We start from the raw sequence: 23,609 nt of genomic DNA, 5'->3' as shown, positions 1-23,609 counted from the left end.
AAAAAAGTTACATAAATATGTATTTATTATATATTATATGAATAATATTTTAAAGAAATTATATTAAAATGTGTACTAAAAAATGTACTTAGAGAAAACATAGCTGTTCAATAACAAGACATTGATTAGTAATTGTAATTAAACTTGGGAGTGAAACAAGACTAAGATGAGAAAGGACCATGGGAAGGGGGGAAACAGAGAAATGGATTGAGGAGTAAACAAAAAAATTCTAGGAAAATGCTACAGGAATAAGACCCTTGCTCTTTTTAATTGATTCTGAGAAATTCTTGATACAATTCTGTGTGAAAATGTATTATTGCCACTGCTTTTAATTTGTGTTCAAAGATGAAAAACGCACCTGACATGACAACTTTACGCTAAATGTTGGAATAATAATATTAATAAAATAGACACACAATATTTGAATCAAGATATTTATTTTCCTTTACAAATGATATTTATATTTAACAATTAAACGCTTTCTAAAGTCACTTTGTCGATCACTGATTTAGGATCATTTTCTCGTTTACTACCCATGTTCACTAGTTCAATACCAGTTGTATACTGATTCAATCTTGATATATAGTAGCTATTATAGATTTTTAATTAATACCAAAATTTTATTATGCGCATGTTCCTTATTTCAGACATAATTTAATGATCAGAATACATCATTACCCCCACCACCGCACTCTCCGTTACGCTACACTTTTGCCTACATGACTCCCTGCAATCTAATTTATAAGACGTTGTCACGTCAAAAAAATTTTACGCACTATTTATGATTAATGATAAATTTCACCTTTAAGTTTCTTACGTTCTCTTGAATTTTACGTAGTTGCTAAAAATGTATTTATAATTGAACAAATAATTTAAGGAAATACGTGATTCAGGACAAAATATCTAAAAATATGGAAAAAATACCAAATATTTCAGAAAATATGTTATTTACAATAAAATATGTAAAAAAGGCCAAATACTTAAAAATATGTAAAAAAGTCTAAATATTTAAAAATATATGAAATAAAAATTGCTTCTTTTGGCCAGAAACGTCTTTAGTTAGTAAGGAATTGAAGATATCATGGTCAGGTAAAAATATCTGAAAACATAAAAATCCTATCCCTAGTTATAACATTATAAATCGTCAGAGGTGTGGAGTCGTTTTGAGACTGTACCTCTCCCCGTTGTCAATTTGTTATACAAAACTGAAATAATTAAGGCCCACCAGGAAATGAAAAAAAATAAACAGGGGAAAAAGAAAGAACCTCTCTCAATTAATGATATTGTCTCATGCATATATTAGATATTCCAGAAAACTCAAAAAGTGTTTTAGGGGTTATGAATCACGATACTGACCCCCCAATCAAGGCTGGATAAAAGTTGAATTTTGTGGAATTACAGCTATAAATATTTGTAAAAAAATGCAAAAAAAAAACTTTAGCGACGATATTAATATTTACACGCTTTTAACCCTTCAGTGCCTGTAGATGACACAACTTTGAAAGTATATAGAAAATAAATGAACACCTTAAGCTACTTTAATGCACCTAGGTAACTTCATTTGAACTATTGTTTAATCCTAAAATAAATAAAAATTGGTCTGTAGCCAAAATTTTACTCGTAATAATCAATTTGTTAAAGGTCTTCTAAGGTATCAGTTACTCGTTTTAAATAAATTATACTTTGTTTTACTCTGATTTCGAAACGATAAAGTTAAGTAAAAACACTGAATTCACATTTTATTTCAACTGAATATCCATTATCAGTAAATATCTGTCATTTTAGAATAAGTATTGGGAATTGCTACCATGATCTACGTTCCAACATTGTGTCAGTGTCTATTGGTACCTGCAGGTGACACCCAAGTCCACTAAAGTATTTGTTTTATGCAAAATTCATATTTTTGTGTAATTTGAACTCAACATAGTCAGAAACAAAAAAGGATATGACTAAATATTTGCTTGGAATCTTATAGGTAGTAAAAGGTTTAATTGATTACAAATAAAACCAGCATTTCTAAAAAAGTGTGATTTTGTCGATCACAAACAAATTTACATTAAAAAAAATCAATCTTAAAAATAGTTGCTTCTAGCTTTGAATTTTATAAACGCTCTACCCTAATCAGTTTTGAACTTACTCAAATCGAGTTATGTTGTAAATTCATCTGCTAAACTTTCTAATATTATAATAGCGTTTATCATGATGCAGTTAGCGTCTTATAAAGATTGAGACGAAATTAAAAGTGGGATGAAAAATGTTTGATTGTCACTTTTGTTGTTCGATCGATGTGGCCGTGGGCACTGCAAGGCACCGCTAGACTCCAGTTCCTTCCTAAACATGCCCACGTACCAAACAGATTGTAAGTAATCAACGCCTTTCTCTCCTTTATTTCTTTAAGAAATTCACATAAACACAGTTATTGAAATAAGATAATAGATTTTGCCTGAATAAAAGTGTTTAGTGAATATATGGATTGTTCTATTTGATTCAAAAAGGATAAAACGGTACCTCTCATTCTAACAGTTGAAATTCCAGTCCGGAAATATTTCATCTGAAAATGCAGATTACACTTTCTCAATATAATAATTGTATATTTAAGACAGAGTAGAGTTCCATTTCATGTTAATGTAGATTAAATAATCAGAACAGAAAATTATTTAAATTTATTGTTTTCAAAGTTCTTTCTATGAATCTTATTCTACCATTATCAGTTTATTCAAATTAAATATTATTTTATTATATTAGCTTTTTTAAATTCATTTATCAAAATCTTTTATTTATTTATTTTTTTAAACGTATTTATGGAATATATGTGTATACAATATAGAATATTTATTCTGAAACAAACACCAATAATACCAAAGGTGTAAAATAAAATTACAATTTTGTTAGTTTAAATATTGGCTATTTATGGCGCTTAAGCTAGTAAAGTCAACCGGAAAGTATGTATGTAGTACCTATGTAGAATATAACCTCAGTATTTGTTTATCCAAATAGTTCGTAGCGATTCATTGGTGTAAAGAAAAAATACTTCTAACCTAATAAACACATATAGCATTCCTAATCAATAAAATGATATAAACATGAGGCATTATGATGTGTACAAATTTGCACTTGTACTTGGATGATAACATTCATTTTCGTCATTAGGGGTACCCTTACAACTTTTGTTTAAACATTATAAGAAGTAAGTTTTGAGTGGGTTCAGAAAGTTCAAAACTTGGTAAGTACCACCTGAATGGACTTACTATCTATCAAGCATTCAAGATATCGTGTTCAAAGACAGTGGCATGACATCGTCACATCTCCCTTTTATTGGATAGTTATTCGAAGAGCTGTGCTTCCAGTCAAACGATATCTTACATTGGAGTATTATTCACTTAGTTGATAACAATATTATCGAAAAACAGAATGTGATTTTACTCAAGAAAAGTATTAAATTGACGAATTATGAATGTAAAGGCTTATTCAGTTACAAGATAAATGATAAATTTTTATTCAAATAATATCATTCTTCCTAATGTTTGGAAAATTTAACAACTGTAAATAGGAAGAGGTAGTAAACTAACACAAGTCCTTCATCAAACCTCTAAGTCCATTTCGTCTTTCTTCTGAAGCATTAATCCTTATTTAGATAGAATCTTTTTCAATTGATATAATATTTTTATAAAATATTTTGAATGTATTGTTACAAATTGTCTGGTACTGATTAGATTAGAGAAGTTTGAGTCATGAATAAAAAGGTAAGACGCATGAGTAAAGAAGTAACATATCAACTTTGTATATGACCAAGGCCCTAAGCACACTGAGCTACTGGAAAGGAACTAAAGCAGTCGGTAACTCTGGTTACTGACAAGTTACAGACTCGGTGGTGACTTGAAACCAGCAATCAAAATATCTAGTTCATTCAGTGTCAGAGATATCCACCGTGAAATGTCTTCCTAAGACTCGAGCGATGATGAATCTATCATGTATTATTATTTCAGGAGGAGAATAGTAAAATTTTATTTTACATTTTACAATTTTTAAATAAAAAATCGACTTTGTTTCGGAAGGAAAAACAATTTAATTTATATCTCTGGTTCTGGAGAACATAAGAAAATGAGTTAGCACTACAATGTCCTTTATCAAAGAGAGAAAATAAGCGATCAAAATATTCAAGAACATTACTATCTTGGTAACAATATAAAAAATGCCTTCAAATTATTGATTTAGTGTTATCAATAACCGAGTTCAGATGTTCATTCCACATCCTCCCAAAAAGACAGATTATTTCTAATTCCATAAAAAAAAAAAAGCTAACATTTACGTTGTTTAATTTCTCCTGTTACATAAGTTCATTGGAGGAGCTTAAAATTAATTTGCATCATAATGCATACTATTTCATTAAAATCGAACATTTTTCTAGATTCAGTGGAAATATGTTTTGGAACCAAAAAATTGTTCAATTTTTTTTAATTGTGATATTCAGTGGAACTTGTTGGGTCGAAAATAAATCTCTTGTACTCGATTTAATCATTATAGTTTAATTTTTCAAATATGCATACATCAGAGGCCGTTGTAAGGGAGGGAATTAAGGCGTCACCTTAAAAAATCACTTTTGAAGTCTTTTATTTTTTTATATTTTTAGTATTGCTACCAGATTCAATCATTAACTATTTTGATTTTTTTTTCTATTGGCGTTGGTGATATTTTTAGTGATACCGAACTTATTTTTTTCTTCAGAACTTGAGAGAAAAAATAAAATTTGTTTACATACCCAAAATTTCCAATCTTATGCGGGGTTCCTAGGCGTGTTGATGTTATATTGTCTACGAGTCTAATATTTTAAAGCCAAGCTTCAGTTAAAAAAATCATCATAATCTATATGATCCTGTCCTTGTAAGAGAAAGATTGTAGTCCGCCTGTTGCATTCTGAATGATGGGAGTATTTCGATTTGGAATTATCAATTGGGTTACTAAGTTTCAAAAACGAACTCAATGCGTTAAATCTCTATGTTTTCTTAATGCGAAAATTGACATAATAGATTGTTCATCAGATTTTTTTTTCCTGAATAATAACAATGATATTAGCTTCGCTAAGCGAGGTTCTATTTAAAAAATGTCATAAATATTGTATTACACAATGTACTGTATTTTAACTGGATGCTTAAATTATTTGATCTTTTAGTAGAGAAAAAATGTATCAAGTATAACATTGATTTTGAATTTCTAAATACGAAAGTGTAACATCCATAGCTTTGCTAAGCAAGGTTCTATTTCAAAAATTTCATAAATATTGTATTACGCGATTTAAATTTTTAGTAGAGAAAACATTCATTATGAATTTGAATTTCTAAAAACAAAAGTGTAACTTCCTAGGTCCCACCGAGATTTGAACTCGGATCGCTGGATTCAGAGTCCAGAGTGCTAACCATTACACCATGGGACCTTGTTGGAGAGGGGGTGTATTATTTTATCCATCAACGGTCTTAGCTCAATAAATTTCTAATTTTATATTAACAGAATAAACCGTGGCATTTAAGCAATGTTTATACAGTAGTAATCATTGATTATTATTTTGTAGTAATCATTGATTATTATTTAATACTTTGGAAAACATAAGGAACATTTTGCCAGGGCTTGTGTTTCTTGGGTTCATTGATGAGCTCTTGTTATTAATTTTGTAATAAACCATAAAGTTGAAGCTCAGTGCTGACCATGCTGTAGAAATAGACTTCATGACTCCATTAACTGCAAAAATGATTTATTAAAAAATTAAGTTTTAAAAACCACTCTGAATCAAAGCTATGATTTTAATGAACTTCAATTATGGGGCTTAACATTTTTATTGATTCCAACCCTGAGAGAAATTTTTCTTTTTTTTTTTTTAATTTAGTTTTTTAATTTGTTATAGTTCACAAGGAAGGATGGAACAACCTCAGAAGGACACACTCTTGAAAGGAAAAGACCTTTATCTTTTCTCAGACCATCTTTTACAAAAAGTAGAGAGGTAAAAATATATTTTATTTTTGTTAACCTAAGTTGATTTAAATCAGTTACTCTGTATATTTTTGGACTAAACTGAGCAAATTAGTTTCGTTTTAGAAAATAGTTACCTAATTGACAACTAGATAGCATTGCTACTTATCTCTTGTCAAAACAAAGAGGTTTCTTGGCAACTGATAAATAGAAACATAACCTAGGATGTGTCAATGTTAAAACTAAGTGTCAAACATTTTTTCTCACCCTGCGTCTTGGAATTGAGATGCAGTATGCGTTTTGGTATATGGTAAGAAAGAATCACGTTATTAAAATGCTGTTTAATTGACATGTGTTTTTTTTTCCACTTTGTGTTGTCCTGATAATTTTTATAATTATAAGCAAATTACAAAATTCTGAAAATGTTGTTTTATCGGACTGTGAGAGAATTTGGTTAGAGAATTTGTTACTAATTTAATACTGCTTGTTATTTGTATTATAAAATGAAGATGAATATTGTTTTATTTCAACTTTTGTCTAATTAACACAATTAAGATTTTTGAAATAAAGTACCATAAAGGATGCAGTACGGCCATTATTTTCTTGTAAATTTTATATTTTTATGTTATATTTAAGTTCTAACAGATATTAATGTATATACCTGGATCCTAATTCCAAAACTTCCTGACTAAATATTTTCCTAGAGCCAAGGTTTGAGTAAATCTCTTGGTGGTTTTAAAAACCAAAAAAAAGTAATTTGAAAACTCACTAGTGAAAGTACCATTTTGTTCTTACAACTAACCTTGGTTCTTAAACCAACATATGATAAATGTATAAAATTCATCATTTACTCAAAACTTCACTTTAGAAAAATTTTGTTTGGATATTTTGAAATTTAGGTCGCAAAATATAAATCCATGCCTGTCATCATCTTATTTGTTTATTTTTATCTTAAATTCTAATTTAAGATGTGAATTCTAGCATCTATTTAACCAATTTTTAATCTCTTCATAAAGATACTTGTTGATTTTAATATATATTTTCATAAGTTGTGTTGAATACCTATGACATTTTTCTATTTGTATGATATCTCTATTATTATCACATTTGTTTAATTTATGAATCATCTTGAATGAATTATTTTTTTATAAAACAAACTGTTTAAATCGACTTAGAACATGTCGGTATTTAATCCTCACTAACATTTCTTTGTCTTCATAGCCTCAACGAACGAGGGGTGAAGGTAGTAGGAGCTCAGCAGGCAGTGGCATGGGAGATGACCCACCACCTTCAGATTATCGACACAGCTCTGAGCTGAAAAGAATGCTTGAAGATGAAGCTGCTAGTTGCAGGAGAAGAATAGAAACATATAAGCAAGCCCAGCAACATCAAGCTGCCCTTGTCAGCAAGCTTCAAGCAAAGGCCAGTATTTAACATAAAAGGAAATAGTATAAAATACTAATTTTTTATCTATAGTATAAAATATTAAAATAAAATAGGTAATCAAACATTTTTCCATTTATGAAAAATTAAAATTTACCTCACTATCTTTAATAGTTTCTTTCTAGCCACAGCTATACTTGCAGAAAGAACTTATTTGTATCAGAGAAACATTGTTGGTCACTATTAAATGCTTAGTTCCTTAGGGTGACAAACACATAGACAATGACAAAATCCATCTATCGAAGCCTGTATATAATCTTAAATAAAACATATAAGCAGTAAAACAACTATTGTTGTATATTATTATTATAAAATTACTATATATCCACATAATAGATTTAGACCCACTATATACTACTTTTTTTGGAGTGAAAAATTGAAACACAACTAGTTTAGTTATGCTTAATATTATTCTTACACATAAACATACATAATAATATAATAATTATATTAAACGCACATGGTAAAGAAATACATTGCACTAAAATTGAAAAGAAAAAACATAATTATAAATTTCAAAAAAATGCAGTCATTAAAACATATTTATTTTACTTTATTATGATATTTGTTTCTCCACCCTTTCACTTACCTTTTGCTTATTAATCTTAATTTGATAAATAATTTAATTATTCTGCAAACTCACAACTGTAAGCCCATAAATAAAATAGTATCTGTCATGTATACCCTCATATGCAAAACAATGTTTATTTTTTTAATATATTGGTTTTCACCTTCTTTGCCCATTGTACAATAAGTATATTTTTTTAAAGTGTGATGAATCTCGTGGGCCAGAAAAATGTTCAAGGGGCCATGAGCTGGCTACTGACCTATTCTAACCTAACTGGGAGGGTTAAGTTTTCACTCCATGGGGCTGCCACAAAATAAAAATCAACCTTTTCCCCCCGGGCTGAATGTAAACCAGCACCACTGCCGACTGAAGTTTGCTAAGGTGACGCCTCGACTCCTTCAGCTATGAACGGCCTAAAACCTCTGACTGCCTATCATAATAAACCACCATCTGAGAAACTGATTCATATACTTCTAATTTGCTTATACATGGGACACTTTTCAACCATCATTCCAATGTAATAGATAACGTATGACTACGACAGAGAACTTAAAAAAAACTTTATTGAGTGTAATTACAAAAGTACAGTGAGAGGGACCAGGCTGGAAGGGGGTATTCCTATTATGCTTAGCTAAGAGATATTTCCGTTTATCCAATTGATTGCTTTTCCTAATCCATTTATTAGACCTCCTTTGGCGTTTTTGTTTGGCCAAGTGAGCTATGGGGGTAATTTTCATATTGGTAAGTTGAAATAGAGTGCAATATTTTCTATTCTGGTTCTGGGTTCTTAATATTACTATCTAAATTCTTAATTCCCCTAAATAATAAAGATAAATTCTTATAATCTAGAAAAGGATTATAATTATTTATAATGTAAGTTTTATTTAAACGTGAGCATTACACTGGGACCAGTCGATAGCTTTTGAATGTGCAAGTATTTCTTTCGTGGTGAAGAAGGGTGAGGTGCAATGACATTCGGTTGCTTTCCGACATCTGCAACAAGAGATTGAAATGGTCGCTCCTTTTGGACCTCTTGTATTTTATTATTTAGATTGTGCATTATTTCGTCAATTTCCGATTGAAGAATTTCATATTTTGATATTTTTAGCTTCGACCGTTTTTGTTAAATTTTGTCGATCTTTAATTTTTCTCATTTGGTATTTCTTATCAATTTTTTTAACCTGACGGAGAGTTTTTACAATTTCATTTGAAGAAATGACGCAAATATCGGGTTTCTCGTTTTCCTTTTCTATGTATTTTCTTTTGTTAGTCCCAATTTTCTGTTTTATGGATTTATGAATTACTTATAAATTTTTATGATAGTCCTGAACCAGTTGTTCTTCTGTAATTGGGTGTTCATTAATGTTGTTAGTATTTATGCCAAATGTTATGTCGTTGTCGTTTGGAGTTAATTTTAATTCGTTAATCATGGAATTATTATATATAATAGTGGCTAACTCTAACATCTCCTTTACTGGTTTTTTCGTGTGTCCTAAATGAATAACTCGTATTTGTTCAAATATCTCACAACTTGCTCTATCTATTATAAAATTCCTAGTGAATTTGCATTTTGAGGGGTAGTTTCGTGTTTCTCTATTTATTTTTTTTAATAATTTATTTATTGTTATTTACAACTGTATACATATATACACATCAAGTAAATTTGCTGTAAGTGGTATTACGACATAATACAAATATGTGGAGAATCTACCCATTGATAGAACTCCAAAAAGATTTCTAAAGGAGAAGATCTCGAGGCCATCTTCTTTTCAGACGCCTAGGAGGATTATTAGGTAATGAAGGAGAAGCCAGGTTAGAAACGAGTTGGTTTGGGTGGTTGGGAAGTTTATTATGGAAGGATTGGTATCTGGTTCTGGCCAAAGCAGCAACATATGGGACATTGAGGTCCTGATGGATGATTTGATTTGTGACAAAGTAAGGAGCATTATGGATTTTACGAAGGATTTTGTACTGTAAGAATTGGATTCGAGAGGAATTTCTCTATGTTTAAATATTTTATTTCGTCTTTAAATACAAGGTTATCGAATTCTCGTTCGTTATCGTTTTCTATTACTTTCGGTTTTGGAAAATATTTAAATATCCTATGAGAGCATTTTTCGTATCTTTTTAGTTTCTGAAAAGTAATTAAACATACGTTTTGAGAAAGTTTCAACAATACAATGTATGCATTTTCCGGGAATATGTATAGTATCCATTTGTATTTTCTTGAATGGTTTAGTTGATGTTGGTGTTTATTTAAGTTTTGGTAGATGTCTATCATATTTAGTTTGTAAGCAAATATCACATTTTGAAATCCAAATTTTTATATTTCTCGACATATTGGACCAGTAATATTTAGCTTTTAATTTTTGATAAGTTTCTTCGGCTGCTCTATGGTGAGTTACTTGTGTGGTAATCAGGAATTAATTCATTCCGTCGATTTTTATCGGTTACATCAGAAACAAAACTAAAATATCTTTTTAAGCGATTTGTTTGAAATTTAGTTCTGAACAGTTCAACAATGTCAAAATGTACTTTTTCTAACAATTCTATTTCCGATAAAATTTCACTTTTAGTTCAACAATAAATTCCATATGTTACATTTGGTTTAATTATTTCTAATAATAATTTTTCTATATCATTTTGGTCCTCATAACCAAAAACAAATATATCGACAAATACTGCTTGTTTTACCTTCAAAAGGTTGAGAATCAATAGTTCCTGAAAAATATTTTTGTATAATTATTTGATGTTTTTCTAAATTTACGGGTTTCTCTTTATCTTCGATTATGGTGATTCTATTTTCGGAAGATCTATCAGAATGGGTGGTTGCAAAGATTTATTCATCACCCTCGCTAATTTATAATAAATCTTGTTTTTCTATAAGGGAGCGTGATAAATTAATCTGCTACTTTGTTTGCCTTTCCCTCTATATGTTTAATATCCAAGTCCAAATATTCAAGCATGATTTTAAATCTTATTATTCTAGAATTCTGAGTCTTACAGGTTTTCATAGATAATAAGGGCTTATGATCAGTATAAACATGAAATTTTCTTCCGTATAAGTATGGTTTAAAATGATTGCATGCCCAAATTATAGCCTAACACTCTTTCTCGATAGTAGAGTAGTTTTGCTCTGATTTGTTGAGCGTTCTCCAGGCATAAACTGGCAATTCTACATTGTTATGTTTCTGAGCTAAGACAACTCCAATAGCAAGATTTCTTACATCAGTTGTGAGAAAAAAGTTCTGAGAGAAATCAGGGACTTGTAATACTACAAATTAATTCTTTCAATTTACTAAACGCCTCCTCGAAAGACTCATGGTTTACTGTTATCCCCTTTCCTAAAGATTTAGTAAATGTAAGATGGGAGAACTCAGCGACATCGGGCGCGCGGGGTCTACGGGGAGTCCGAAACTGGAGAGCTGCTGCAACTGATCTTGTTGACTGGCGGGAGCTTTTGGAGGAGGCCCAGTCTCGGTAAGGGGATGTAGCGCCGTCTACGTATGTATGTATAGATGAGAGCATTAGGGACATCTGAAAAAATTATATTCATTGCTTGCTGGAATGTTACAGGAACATTACAAAGGCCAAAAGGCATCCTCAGAAATTCGAAATACCCTTGGTCGGTCAAAAAAGCCGTTTTTGAAATTGAATCTTTATCTACCTTGGTGGAAAGCAGAACACAAGTTCATAGCTGTAAAAATTAAAGCACGACCTAATTTTCCAAGCAAGTGTTCTATATTAGGGAGAGAATATTTATCAGGAATGGTTTGTAGATTTAACTTCCTATAATCGATTACTACCCTTATTTTCCTTTTTGTTGAAGTATCCATTTCTTTGGGTACAATCGATACCGATGAATTGTAGGGGAAATTACTAGGTTGAATTATTTTATTTTCCAATAATTTTGTAGTTTCTTCTTTCATATTATCTCGGAAATAATGGGAATACTTACAGAACATAGAAGAAGAATAGAGAATTTTAGAATATATTGATTCTTCTTCTGGTTTTAATGTTAATTTTGTGTTCTAATATATCAGACGCTGATAATTTATCTTTTTTACTCATGTGTTCGTCATTTCCTTAGCTATATTTTCTAAATTTGGTGAAATCTCTTCAACTTGTTCACCGCGAAGATCTTGAAGATTAAGTTTTAGTGAATTTTCGTTTTTACTCATAATTGTTAAGTTATCTTCGTAAATATTTCGTATTTTTATTTCATCATTTTTAAATTCGACATAAAAAAATTCAGTTTCATTCATGGGAATTGAATTAATACCTTGTTTTAATTTAAGTATTAATATAATCAGCATCATCTGTTAATCTGGCAAGACGTTACTCAATAATCTTTTTACATTTAATTGTTTAAAAGTATTTCCGTTCGCACATACTATATTTTTTACCCATCTTACTACACTCACAACTTTTAACAAATTATGTGGATTACCATCGAATTGTGGAATGTAGTCGTAATCTGTGCTTTTAATTTGAAAAGATGCCACATCTGCCCTTTTTAATTTATCTATTTGTTGTGAAATACGGACTGATGCCGGATCACTATTCATAAAATATCTAAAACAATAAAAATAAAATACGGCAAAGCCTAATTTAAATTCTTATTATCAAAGAGCCGTGAAGTTCTGCTGGATACCTGCAATCAGTGAACTGCAACGAAGGATACTTCAGTAGAGTGAAGTTCTAAGTTGGAAAATGACGCTAAATTCTTGGGATTCTTTTGTTACCTCGGAGAGTGAGCCAAAAGGCGTGATATTAAAGATACCTCGGTAGAGTGAGTTCTTAATATTAAAGTTCTTCAGAATTCAGGAAAGTACTGCGTAGATGAATCAAGATACCTGGTAACTGTACTGCTGTTGTACATCTCGATACTAATACTAGGAGTCGCTGTCGTTCGGGCGCCAGATAACGTGGGGCTATGATAAAGAACTTTAAAAAAACTTTATTGAATATAATTTAAAAAAAAAAAGAATACAACCGAGTCAGTCTAAGAATAATTTCTTATTCTAACAAAAGTGCAGTGAGGGAGACCAGGCTAGGAGAGGGTATTCCTAGTATGCTTAGCTAAGAGGAACTGAGTAAGGAATATTGTTAAAGTCTAGGAAAGGTTATTGTCTTTTATCATTATGATGAAAAATTGAATCATTAATCTTATCCCTCTACTAGTAAAATCAAACTCTCATTTGTATTTGATTCAATATTTTATAATTACAGAATGAGCAATATGTTTTTTAAAAAATGATTCCTATATGTTATCTGAGATTATGGTGCCAAAATCTTTTGTTAAAGTTAATACTATTTATGTTACTAATTAGTAACTAGTGTATAATATTCTTTTACATTACTTGCCATCATATTAATCAAATACTTTTATATTTAAAAAAATATATCCATAATTGCTATCAATGAAATGGATGTTAACATAAAAATATCATAAATTGGAATTTAATTATAATTAATTTTTTTTTTAAACAGTTATTACAATACAAGCAAAGATGCAAAGAACTGGAGGGTCGAATGGAGGAAGTAATGGAGCCAGAAAGGAGAGCACCAAGTGGCTCTTCGGCTCTGGAGGCTGCACAAGCCCAACTTAGGGAAATAAAAGAGGAAAGGGTATTGGATCTCGAAACAACGCACAGGTTACTACTCGAGGAGCGAAAAAAGTAGGTACTTCAAATATTTCTTCGGTACAATTTTTTTAGGGCTAAAATAATATAAGTTATATCTCAGTAGGATCTACTACTATTGTTTCTTGCAATCCCGAAATTTCTCTAAATTAAGCTATGAATTTTTTTTTCTTTTTTATTATTAGCTTCTAAAACCAAATTATATTTTTTTATTACCAGTATAGTATGACTGCAGCTAATATAGGGCTATTTCACTCTATCCAGTAAGCTGATGTATTGGAATTCAATAGTATTTATGAATCACTAATTAATGGATTTAAAGGTTTAGGGTCACAAATCTGATCAGTGCCAAAATGTATGAATTCTTGAACGGAATAAGCCTAACTCTTGTAACCTAATTTAGCCCCAGTTTCGGTGGAACCCAGTTTCAACATCACAATATTGTTTCTTCTGCAGGTGTTTTTCACCTCTTCCCAATTTTCAGGGGCTAGGTCAACATTTCTAAACCCAGATCTCTGAGATCTATCCCCTGAAAATTGGGAAGAGGTGAAAAACACCTTCGGAAGAAAGATCGATAATATTGTGATATTGAAACTGGGTTCAAATCACTGAGGCCAGTCAAGATTGGTTTGTGGTGGATTCTATTAGAGTTTAGTTCTAACTCAAGAATTCAGTTCATTCTGCTACCATACTGTTCTTCAGTGGTTCTTCAGGCAATTACATTATTCTATATGCAATAAAAAACTGTAAAATGTGGAGTAAAAAAATATATATAAACTATGCAAAACTGAGAGAAAAATACTTCACTGACGGAGCTCTGTTGCTCTTTTTTTGTATTATAGTTTACATTTTATTCTTTATCCACTTCAATATCAACACTCTATTTCCATGTATCTTATTGCCCAATTTTGGAGCTGAAGATTTTATTAATTTAATTATTAAGTACTTATTAGAATCCCTTAAAATTCTCAATGCCTGTTATCATCACATAATTGGCATCAAAACTAATATTAATATTATTTAAAAAAATAAATTGATTGATTATATTCTATTATAAGATTTAATTACTTCTTTTAGATATGAGAAGCTAGTCCAAGTTAACACTGCTCTTCGTGAACAACTTGAAGATGCTCATGAAACCAATGAAGCATTAGCCAACGATTTGCAAAAGCTGAGCACCGATTGGGCAGATATGAGAGATGAAATGATTATTAAAGAAAACGAGTGGAAAGAAGAAGAACAGGTTTGTAAAAAACAAAGCAGCATAAATATTCAAGTTGTTTCTATGGTGATAATCCATGATTGACTAACAAATATTATATACTAAAAATATTTCATTGAGGATGGATCTTTCTCTTATGGTAAATGCATATTTGGATTATTGATAATACTTCTTTTTCAAATATATTATGCATCTTGTAATTTTATCCTCTATTATCAATATTAGAAATATAAGTGTTTTTGGTTAATTCTTTCTTTACAAAATGTTTTGTCACTTTTTACCAATAAAATACATTTTATAACTACAAAAAAAAAATAATTGCAAAGATTAAATTTATGTCAATATATGTGATAAGAATTAAAAACAAACAATTGAAAGCAGATCAGTGTAATATATGTCCCAAATAAGTTTAGTTGACACAGTTGTATTTCATAAAATGGTAATATTTAATTCAAGGTTAAAAAAAAGAAATAAATAACCTTGCTTAAAAGTATTTATCATATAAATTTTCCATTTAATACTCAAATTAATAATAGATCATATAATAATTTTTATTTATGGTTTTTCCATTTGGCCAGTTTAATGTTGGCATTCATGAAGTTATATAAAATATATGATTAAAATTTTAATTTAATTTCTAGAGCTTTAATGACTACTACTCTGCAGAGCATGCTCGACTCCTAACGTTGTGGAGAGATGTTGTCAATTTAAAGCGTCATTTCACAGAGCTCCAGAGTGCCACCAGCAGAGATTTAATTAAGATGAAATCAGATCTGTCCACAGCATCTAGGGATATTCTAGACTCAGCTTCTGGTGTATATGCTCGACAAGCTTTCTCATCATCATTAGAGGTATTATGGTCAACAATAAACATAATTAATAAATTTTTATTTTACAACAATGCCTTGTACATTCCTAACCACAGAACTGCTTCCTTATAAAAATCCTTTAGTGTTCGAACTATCTCATTTGGATTTTTTTTTTCTCACATCCAGTTGTGAAGCTTCCTCCTTAACATCATTTAAACCTCAATTATATATCAATCTTCCGTTTACATGTTACTAATAATGCAAGCTTGCATAAATATGTTATCTTTTTTATCTCATATTCTTATTGTATTTATATATTTATAATTTTCTTATTTAATTTGGTTTAAGTTTAAATAAAGTAGCCAGAGAAATGCTCCTTACATTTTCTTCATTGTTATTCTTAGGGGTCTAAGTATTCCAGAATAAAGATTGATTTTTCATTTCATTTCAGTGCCTATCAGTACAGGCCAGATATGTTATTTTTTATGGTTTAAATCCAATATTATTATTGATGCTTGGATTAGTGAATGTTGAATTTGAATATCATTTATATATCAGCAATTCTATACCTATATCAATAAATCAACAAATCCATATACATATTAATATATCAACAAATCTACTATAAATTCTCATTCATTTCGCTGTGGCTTTGTGACACTGTTAGACAGTGTCTTCACCTATGAACCTGGAGATGAAATCCATTTCCAGGGCTACCGAAAAAAAATTCTGGTTAGTGATGCTGTAGATAGTCGTAATTAGTTAAATTATTCAGTCAGCTTCTAACTTTATTAATTTTTAGATAGCCAGCATATACTAAAAATCATTATACGAGAGTAAGTCAATTATTATCTGCAATATAATTATAAAATTTCATTATAATCTAAGAGGAAATTTACAAGTACATCATTTTTCGACTTATTCCCATTGCTTTTCAACGCACTTGGTCCATCATTGTACAACCTTCATGATGCCCTCATAAAAGAAGGTTTTCGGTTGAGCTGCGAGCCAGAAATGTACCGCTTCTTTTATTGATTCATCCAAGGTAAATTTGCAGACGATGTGCCACTTCCTCAATAGTTACTCGTCTGTCTAAAAGCACAATTTCATGTGAACTCTCAATATTTTCTTAATTTGTGGCAGCAAACGATGGTCTGGCACCTTCATCATCCCTTCTGACCACAAAAAATAGATCACTAAACGTTCCTCTTCTCTGGTGCAAATAGAAAGCGGAGCAGCTATGATTAACAGCATGACAGCAATATCAAACTAACCTAGCAGCATGAAACTTGCATATACATAACTACAAATAAACAAAGCATAGATCATCAATGCAAAACGACAGTGCTACCAACATAAACAAAAATATAACTAAATTGCGGATAAATATTGACTTACCTTCATATTTTAATTATAAATTATTTATATTCTTGATATGAAATCAATTATTTGAAAACAATATATATTATTAGGAGGAACACAAAAGTAGTGCTGCAGGAGAAGTTAGCATGCTAAAGGAAGCTCTTGCGCTTCTCAAAGCAGAAAATGATGCCACTGCCCTTCAGTTGAGAGCTAAAGAAGACAAAGTACAGATGTTGATAAAAGAATTGCGAGCAGTGGTACAGTACTTAATTATAAATATAATCCCTTATAGAATAGATATTAAATGTTTTTTTAACTATTGATATCCTATTTGTTTCTTTAGGAGGAAAGGTGTAATCGTGCTGAGATAGGGGTTGGTGAGATAAGCAAATTGCAAACTGAACTGGAACTCTTACAAACAGCCCTAAGGGACATAGCTCATGCCGTGCTTCAGGACGCTGAGACGAGAGATTCCCATGTTCACCTCACTCCTCAGCAGCCCATTCCTCCAAGGTTAGGCAGTATTTTCATCTTCATTTTGCTTTGAGATTCTTCAAAATGTAATCTATATATTAAAATCAGGCTGGGTCTGTAACCACTCACCTATTGTCTTATTGATCACTGTATCTCAAAAACAACAATGCTTATCAATTTAAATTATTAATGGTGGTTCCTCTTATGCTATAGATATGCCAAAAGGGTAGTTTCAATAAATTTAAACTCTTAATAGATTTTTTTTTTTTAAATTAGTATTTCTAATAACTCGGAAACTATGCATCTCCTAAAACATTATAAGTCTCTTTTATGAAAGATTATTTTGATTCTTTAAACGAAACACTAAATCTGATAAATTTTATCAAAGATATAGCATATTGATCCATGTTCTGATTTTATTTTACAAATTATTCTTTGGTAGTTCCAATGGAAACCCATTGTATCTCTAGATAATTAATTCTTATAAGTCCTGTAACCACTCATTGACTGACTTATTGATTACTAGATCTCAAATTGACAATGCCTATAAAGCTGACATTATTAATGGCAGTTTCCCTTATGCTGGAGACAAGCAATATGGCGGATATAAACAAAATTCAAACTCTAAGTGGATTTAAAAAAAAATTTAAAACCAAGAAGGATGGGATAGCTAAAACCATCCTAATTCAGATTCCATTTTTCCACATTTAGTACTTTAAAGTTCTGTTTTTTCCTAATTTAATTGTACGTTCTAATATAATTGTATAATAACTTATTGATTGACCGTGTCTAATTAATAATAGAAAGATGGTCTTGGTATAAAAACTATTTGAGTTGCTTTTTGACTGGATCCAGATTGTCTTCCTATAATAATAACTTATGTTTTCATTTTGACTGGACCCGGACCATCTTCCTATAATAATAACTTATGTTTTTATTTTAACTCATAAATTTTATTGTTCCTCATCTGATCTTGATCCTCCTAGAACATTCCTTCCTCCAATTGTCATTTATATACTCTTGTTACTTTTAAATCTTAACTTGTTTTAAACTACAAAATTATCACCGCAGTTACATAAAATTTAAAATAGACTTCCCCATATTTACAGGTAAATTCGTAAAAATATGTAACATTTTTGTATCTTTGCTCATTCCAAATTTGCGAGATTGTTTTTTCACTTCTTGTATTATTTTATTTAATTTTTTAAATGAACGGTTCCATTTTAAATATCAATTCAATTAGTCTTAACTTCTATTATTTATATTATTATTATGTGATTTTTCAATTTTATTTCTCACAGATCACCAAAGAGAGGAAGACCTCCAACATCTGCTGCGTTTGTTGAGAGCACGATTTCGGCAGTCCAAGCTTCTCTTCATAAGTATCAGTTGCATATTCATGAATTACAGGTAATTTTAAGTAGACATTGACATTTATAAAATGTTTAATTTTTATTTTCTGTTTTATATAAACCTTTTTACTTTTATAAATTTATTTTAAACTTAATTTTAAAAAATAAAAAACCTGATTTCCATGGGTATATATGAATCATGTTCCATTAAAATCAGCCATCATTCTTAAACGCTAATGAGAAATATGATTTCTATGTTTCAACACAAACGATTGAGTCATTCCTAAGTGCTAATGAATCCACCTCATTGCCCTTTCTGGAAATTAGCTGATTTACCACTTTGGAACCAATAGTTGGCTTATACCGGCCATGTTCTTTGTAGACCAGATGGGGCTCATAAAGGTCTGATGAAACTCTTTTAAAGAGTACTGCTGATCCACCTTCACTAAACCATAAATTGGTCTTTAAAATAAATGAAAACCAAGTTTCATAAAAATCAGCCTCTTCATTCTAAATCCTGATGAAATAAGTGTAAAGGTGATTTATCACCAATGCACTGTTTGTAATATCCTTGGTGACTTTTCTGAACCATTCTTGCCTTGTCTTTTTCAATTTGAACTTCTCATCCTCTAATCCTAAGGCATGTGAATCTTAGTGATTTTATTTACATTACCCATTACGGTTTTCAAAGATTTAAAGTAATTTATTAATATATTTGTACATCATCACACTGAATAAAGTGTTTAGCTACTATGAGAGTCTGAGCTGTCGTTTATATAATTCAGAGATATCTTCAATTTTTAAAATACAGAGATATCAAGTTCAATATAATTATTGATTAATCTATTCTGAATGTACCCAGAATAGACTTAGAATAGATAGAACTCATCAGTGGTCTGAATTAATAAAAATATCAGAACACGCATCAATGTTTAAATACATAAGAATGCTTTTGATAAAACACAAGTAAACTTTAACAAGTCCAGAATCATGGCGTCCACTCAAATAATAACTAGAGCACTGGGCTGATCACATTTTCCCTCAAGAAAACCAATAGTTGAGAATTCGGCACTATTCATTTCTATCTCTGCCTGTCCCAAGGTTAATCGTATGGGTTGTTGCATAATTCATTTTTTTATTATTAATAACTCTTCTCAAAGTAGCTTGAACATCCAGAACTTAAGTACATTTTTTGTTACACTTATGATGTTTATATTTCTAGGTTAAATTAGAAAACAGTCGAGAACAAGCAGTCATTACAAAACGCCAGTTGGAAGCCTTTGAAGAAGCTAACAAAGCCTTTGAAGTGAAGATTGGTGATTTAACTTCTGACCTAGATCGCTCCAAATCCATGACACATCAGCTAACGCAGGAAAAAGATAATCTTACAAGATCTCTGGAGGCTATTCGTACTGAACGCTCAATTCTTGAAAACAATAAAATGGAACTTAATGAAAGGGTATTGCTTGCTTATTCCATTAAGGCAATAAATATGATTTACCTTAGGCATTGATGTTTCAGTTACTTTGACATCCATTATTTTAATTTATATTGAATTATTTACTGTTTCAGTTGGAAGATATAGGAAAGGATTTAGAGAAAACCAAAAAATTAAATATAAAACTTCAAAAAACAATTGATTCATTGGAAGAAGAAAAAAAATACTTATATGATGAAATTGATCGGTTGAAACAAGATGCTGAATTAAGGTAAGAACTTTTGATTGAACTTTTAGCCCACATTTTGATCCAACATGATCCATAAATACATAAATAGATGTTGATTTATCAGTTCACTTTACCATTTATAATGCATAATGGTATAGTATCAATTTAAAACTTTTGTATTGAAATAATTTAGAATCTTGTTTGTTCATTAAATATATTTTTCTTTCATTCCCAATGAATCCATCTTCATTACCACATCACAGCGTTAGGAGCCCACTCGTAGGGTTGATCCTAGCATCACTTTCGCTTCTCTCCTTCCATTTATTTTACTCTTCTTGAAGGTTTCCTTCCTCCTAGCTATTCATAATTTAGTATAAACGAAGAACCTTTACTATTGCAATCCGTTAAGCCGATTACTCGTCTCATCAGTTTTCACGATTAATCTGTCCATCATTCAAAAGGATCATTCAAAAATGGAAGGAAAGACCAATTGTGTATTTATGAAAATCATTGGTTTTCATTTTATCCCAAGAGACCTGAGAGGTATAAAAAAATAACCTTCAGTACGATGTCATTCAAACTGGTTGTGTTTACCAGCATCACTCAGACATATCAGCTTTTCTCTGCAGTTTTAAACTTTTTTAATCATTATTTATTTTCCTCAACATATGAACTTTGGTCAGGGTGGAAATTTAAATGAGTAATAACTATATTTTGAATTGATTTTTTCTAGTTACTCTAATATAAATTAAAAAAATCATAGCCACACATTTAAACACTATATCTCTTAGAACTAAACAAATTGCTAAACAGGATAGACATATTGTGAATGTTTGGTTCAGTGTCTGGTACCCTTCTGCTGAGTTACCCTTCTCAACTTATTTTTAACGAATATAAATTTATATTTAATCCTTAACACTGCAATTTCTTCAGTCTATCTAAAACATAAAAACTGAGCTAGTTATATAAAATATTTATAAGGATGTAGGGATGAAAAGACGCCCAATAAAGTTTTTAAAAAAAAAATATTTTGCATGTATTTTCGCTAATTAGTGAACTGTATTTTTCACTGTACCTTAAGCAGATCATTTGAAATATAAGATAAAACTTTGACAGTAATTTATTATAATACATTCTTCTCAGCAGTTAATTATAAGATAACCAAAAAAATGGTATTTATAGAATTGCAGATGCAGATATGAAATTATATCTTCAGGGTCAAGAAACTGGTGAGCCATGTGATCTTACTTCTCCAAATGGTTTCCGATTGATTTGTTTAGCAAATGAAGAAGATGAAAAAAAAGAATAATTTTTAAATAAAATTATTTATTCATTTAAATATTTTCATTGATTTATTAATAGTTGTTATTTGTTTTGCAATCATCAACTAAATACTGTTTGTTACATCATCTAATTAGATATTATTTAAAATGGACTCAAAATTAAAAATCATTCAAATTAGTACTGACAGTCGTGTGATTAAAGTTTGGCCTGTGACTTTGATGACAAATCTCAAAACAAATTGGTCTAGGAGCCCTAGACAGCAGAAAGATGGATTTTTTTGGTAATAAGTTTTTGGGTTATAAATATCTTGATACATAAAATCTCAAATTTGGAAGGGGATTAAATTGTTTTTTCTTGGTTAATAACAAATGTCTATCATTGAAAATGATTAAAGTGACATCTTATCTCAGCCATTATTTAGTAAGATATCTACATTACGTTTTCTGACTGCCAGAATTCTTTTGAAATGTCTGTTGAATGATGCATTCATTTTTATTTTTTTAAATTGCATAAGTTTTTTTTTAACTTACTTTTTTACAAATTTGTGAGGTGTTGTTTCTTAAGTGATGATATGTTAATCACAAGTGAGACCTAAAAAATTTTAAAATGAATGAAATAGTGTTTCATAATTATTTTTTATCATCTGAATTTTTATCTATTTCTGATTACATTAGCTTTTTGATTCATAGCTTTTAGCTGGCACTATTTGTTCATCTGTCTTTTTAGCTAGCACTTGAAAATATCAAGATTTTCTCTGTTTATTCCTTGCTAGTATTTTTTAACATGGGTCCCAGCATTGTCATGACAAAAAATTACCTCTTTATATCTATTCTTCTATTTCAGTCGCTTTTTGAAAAAACAGTTTGCTTTAAATCAGTAAATTAAAATCTGTATTTACTACCAGATCAAATTTATTACGATGCCCTCATGGTCCTATCTGATATGGGAATATTTTTTACCCAGCAATATTTTGGCAATAAGAGAACTCATACGCCTGGCTTTACTAAGCTTATTACAAATCTGTTTATCATAGTAATGTGATACTAAAAATCTTCTTCTTTTGGATTAGAGGAATGTAAAAGTAAATGAAACATTATCTGACTAGCTGAAATATCCGGGTTGAATTAGTGTCTGGGCATTTAGGTATTTAAGAAGGCAGATGATCTCGCTAGGAAGAAGGGCTCAGAACATTTTCCTTGAGCGCCAAAGTCCTGCAGAGTCAGCCTCAGATATACAAAAAGGCAAATTAAGGTGACTAGGCAACAATTCAAGGCTTTGTTGGATACATTGGAGGAAAAAAATACACTCCAAGCTATCTAGAAAGACACTGTAGAAAGAGGAATATGATCAATTTCAGGAGTGTGAAAGGTCTGTTCAGGTTATAGTCAACTGAATAAACATCTCTTTCATACTATAAGCATATATTCAATGACAAATATAATATGTAGATGAGATGATCTAACCAAAACATGGTACTTCCGTCTATATTGCGACCACATTATGAATCCAAAGCTCTGCAAACTGATCGATCTTAACAATGTGTTTAGATTTTTAAAGTTATTGGCTTGCTTTGATTGAGTATGGAATAATACACGTTAAAAAAACATTTTTTATCTTGTTCAGCACTTCTTAGTAGAGTCAAAGTGAGTTATTAGAGTATTAAAACAATTATGAATATCTGTGCGCACATACTTTTCTAATTAATTGTGAAACCATAAGGAATTTAAACATACGTATTATAATAGAAAATATGAATATACAATTATATATTACTTTGTAGTAAAACTATGTTTTTATACAGTAAAATGTTTAATACGTTGCG

General features: G+C 30.2%; 2 protein-coding genes and 1 non-coding gene across 5 annotated transcripts in view; 1 reads left to right on the top strand and 2 right to left on the bottom strand.

Moving 5' to 3' along the window:
- LOC106677842 (uncharacterized) overlaps nt 1-6,773 on the bottom strand; it is a 28,292-nt gene extending 21,519 nt beyond the window's left edge. Inside the window, exon 1 of the mRNA XM_067050415.1 lies at nt 6,623-6,773. The gene's annotated coding sequence lies outside the window, so the exon portion shown is untranslated. The remainder of the gene's footprint in view (nt 1-6,622) is intronic.
- Nucleotides 1-23,609, top strand: part of Root (ciliary rootlet coiled-coil, rootletin) — a 133,933-nt gene that overhangs the window by 94,750 nt on the left and 15,574 nt on the right. The window contains exons 2-11 of one of the 3 annotated variants that reach the window (XM_067050412.1): nt 5,897-5,992; nt 7,183-7,383; nt 13,466-13,653; nt 14,695-14,860; nt 15,481-15,690; nt 17,121-17,267; nt 17,354-17,523; nt 18,786-18,894; nt 20,059-20,295; nt 20,409-20,545. In XM_067050412.1, the coding sequence (XP_066906513.1) occupies nt 7,231-7,383; nt 13,466-13,653; nt 14,695-14,860; nt 15,481-15,690; nt 17,121-17,267; nt 17,354-17,523; nt 18,786-18,894; nt 20,059-20,295; nt 20,409-20,545 (1,517 nt within the window). In that variant the 5' untranslated portion in view covers nt 5,897-5,992; nt 7,183-7,230. Of the gene's footprint in view, nt 1-5,896; nt 5,993-6,156; nt 6,272-6,357; nt 6,567-7,182; nt 7,384-13,465; nt 13,654-14,694; nt 14,861-15,480; nt 15,691-17,120; nt 17,268-17,353; nt 17,524-18,785; nt 18,895-20,058; nt 20,296-20,408; nt 20,546-23,609 lie in introns of those variants that run through there. The other 2 variants (XM_014415983.2, XM_024361034.2) reach the window with 2 other exon arrangements.
- On the bottom strand, nt 5,360-5,431 carry TRNAQ-CUG (transfer RNA glutamine (anticodon CUG)). The gene has a single exon. It is a non-coding gene; the product is annotated as a tRNA-Gln (tRNA).

Source organism: Halyomorpha halys, unplaced genomic scaffold, assembly GCF_000696795.3.
Source record: "Halyomorpha halys isolate HHAL.00 unplaced genomic scaffold, Hhal_1.1 Scaffold110.1, whole genome shotgun sequence".
In the NCBI taxonomy this organism is placed as follows: Eukaryota; Metazoa; Arthropoda; class Insecta; order Hemiptera; family Pentatomidae; genus Halyomorpha; species Halyomorpha halys.
Note: the sequence above shows the minus strand (reverse complement) of the source record. Positions and strands in the feature narration are given on the sequence as shown.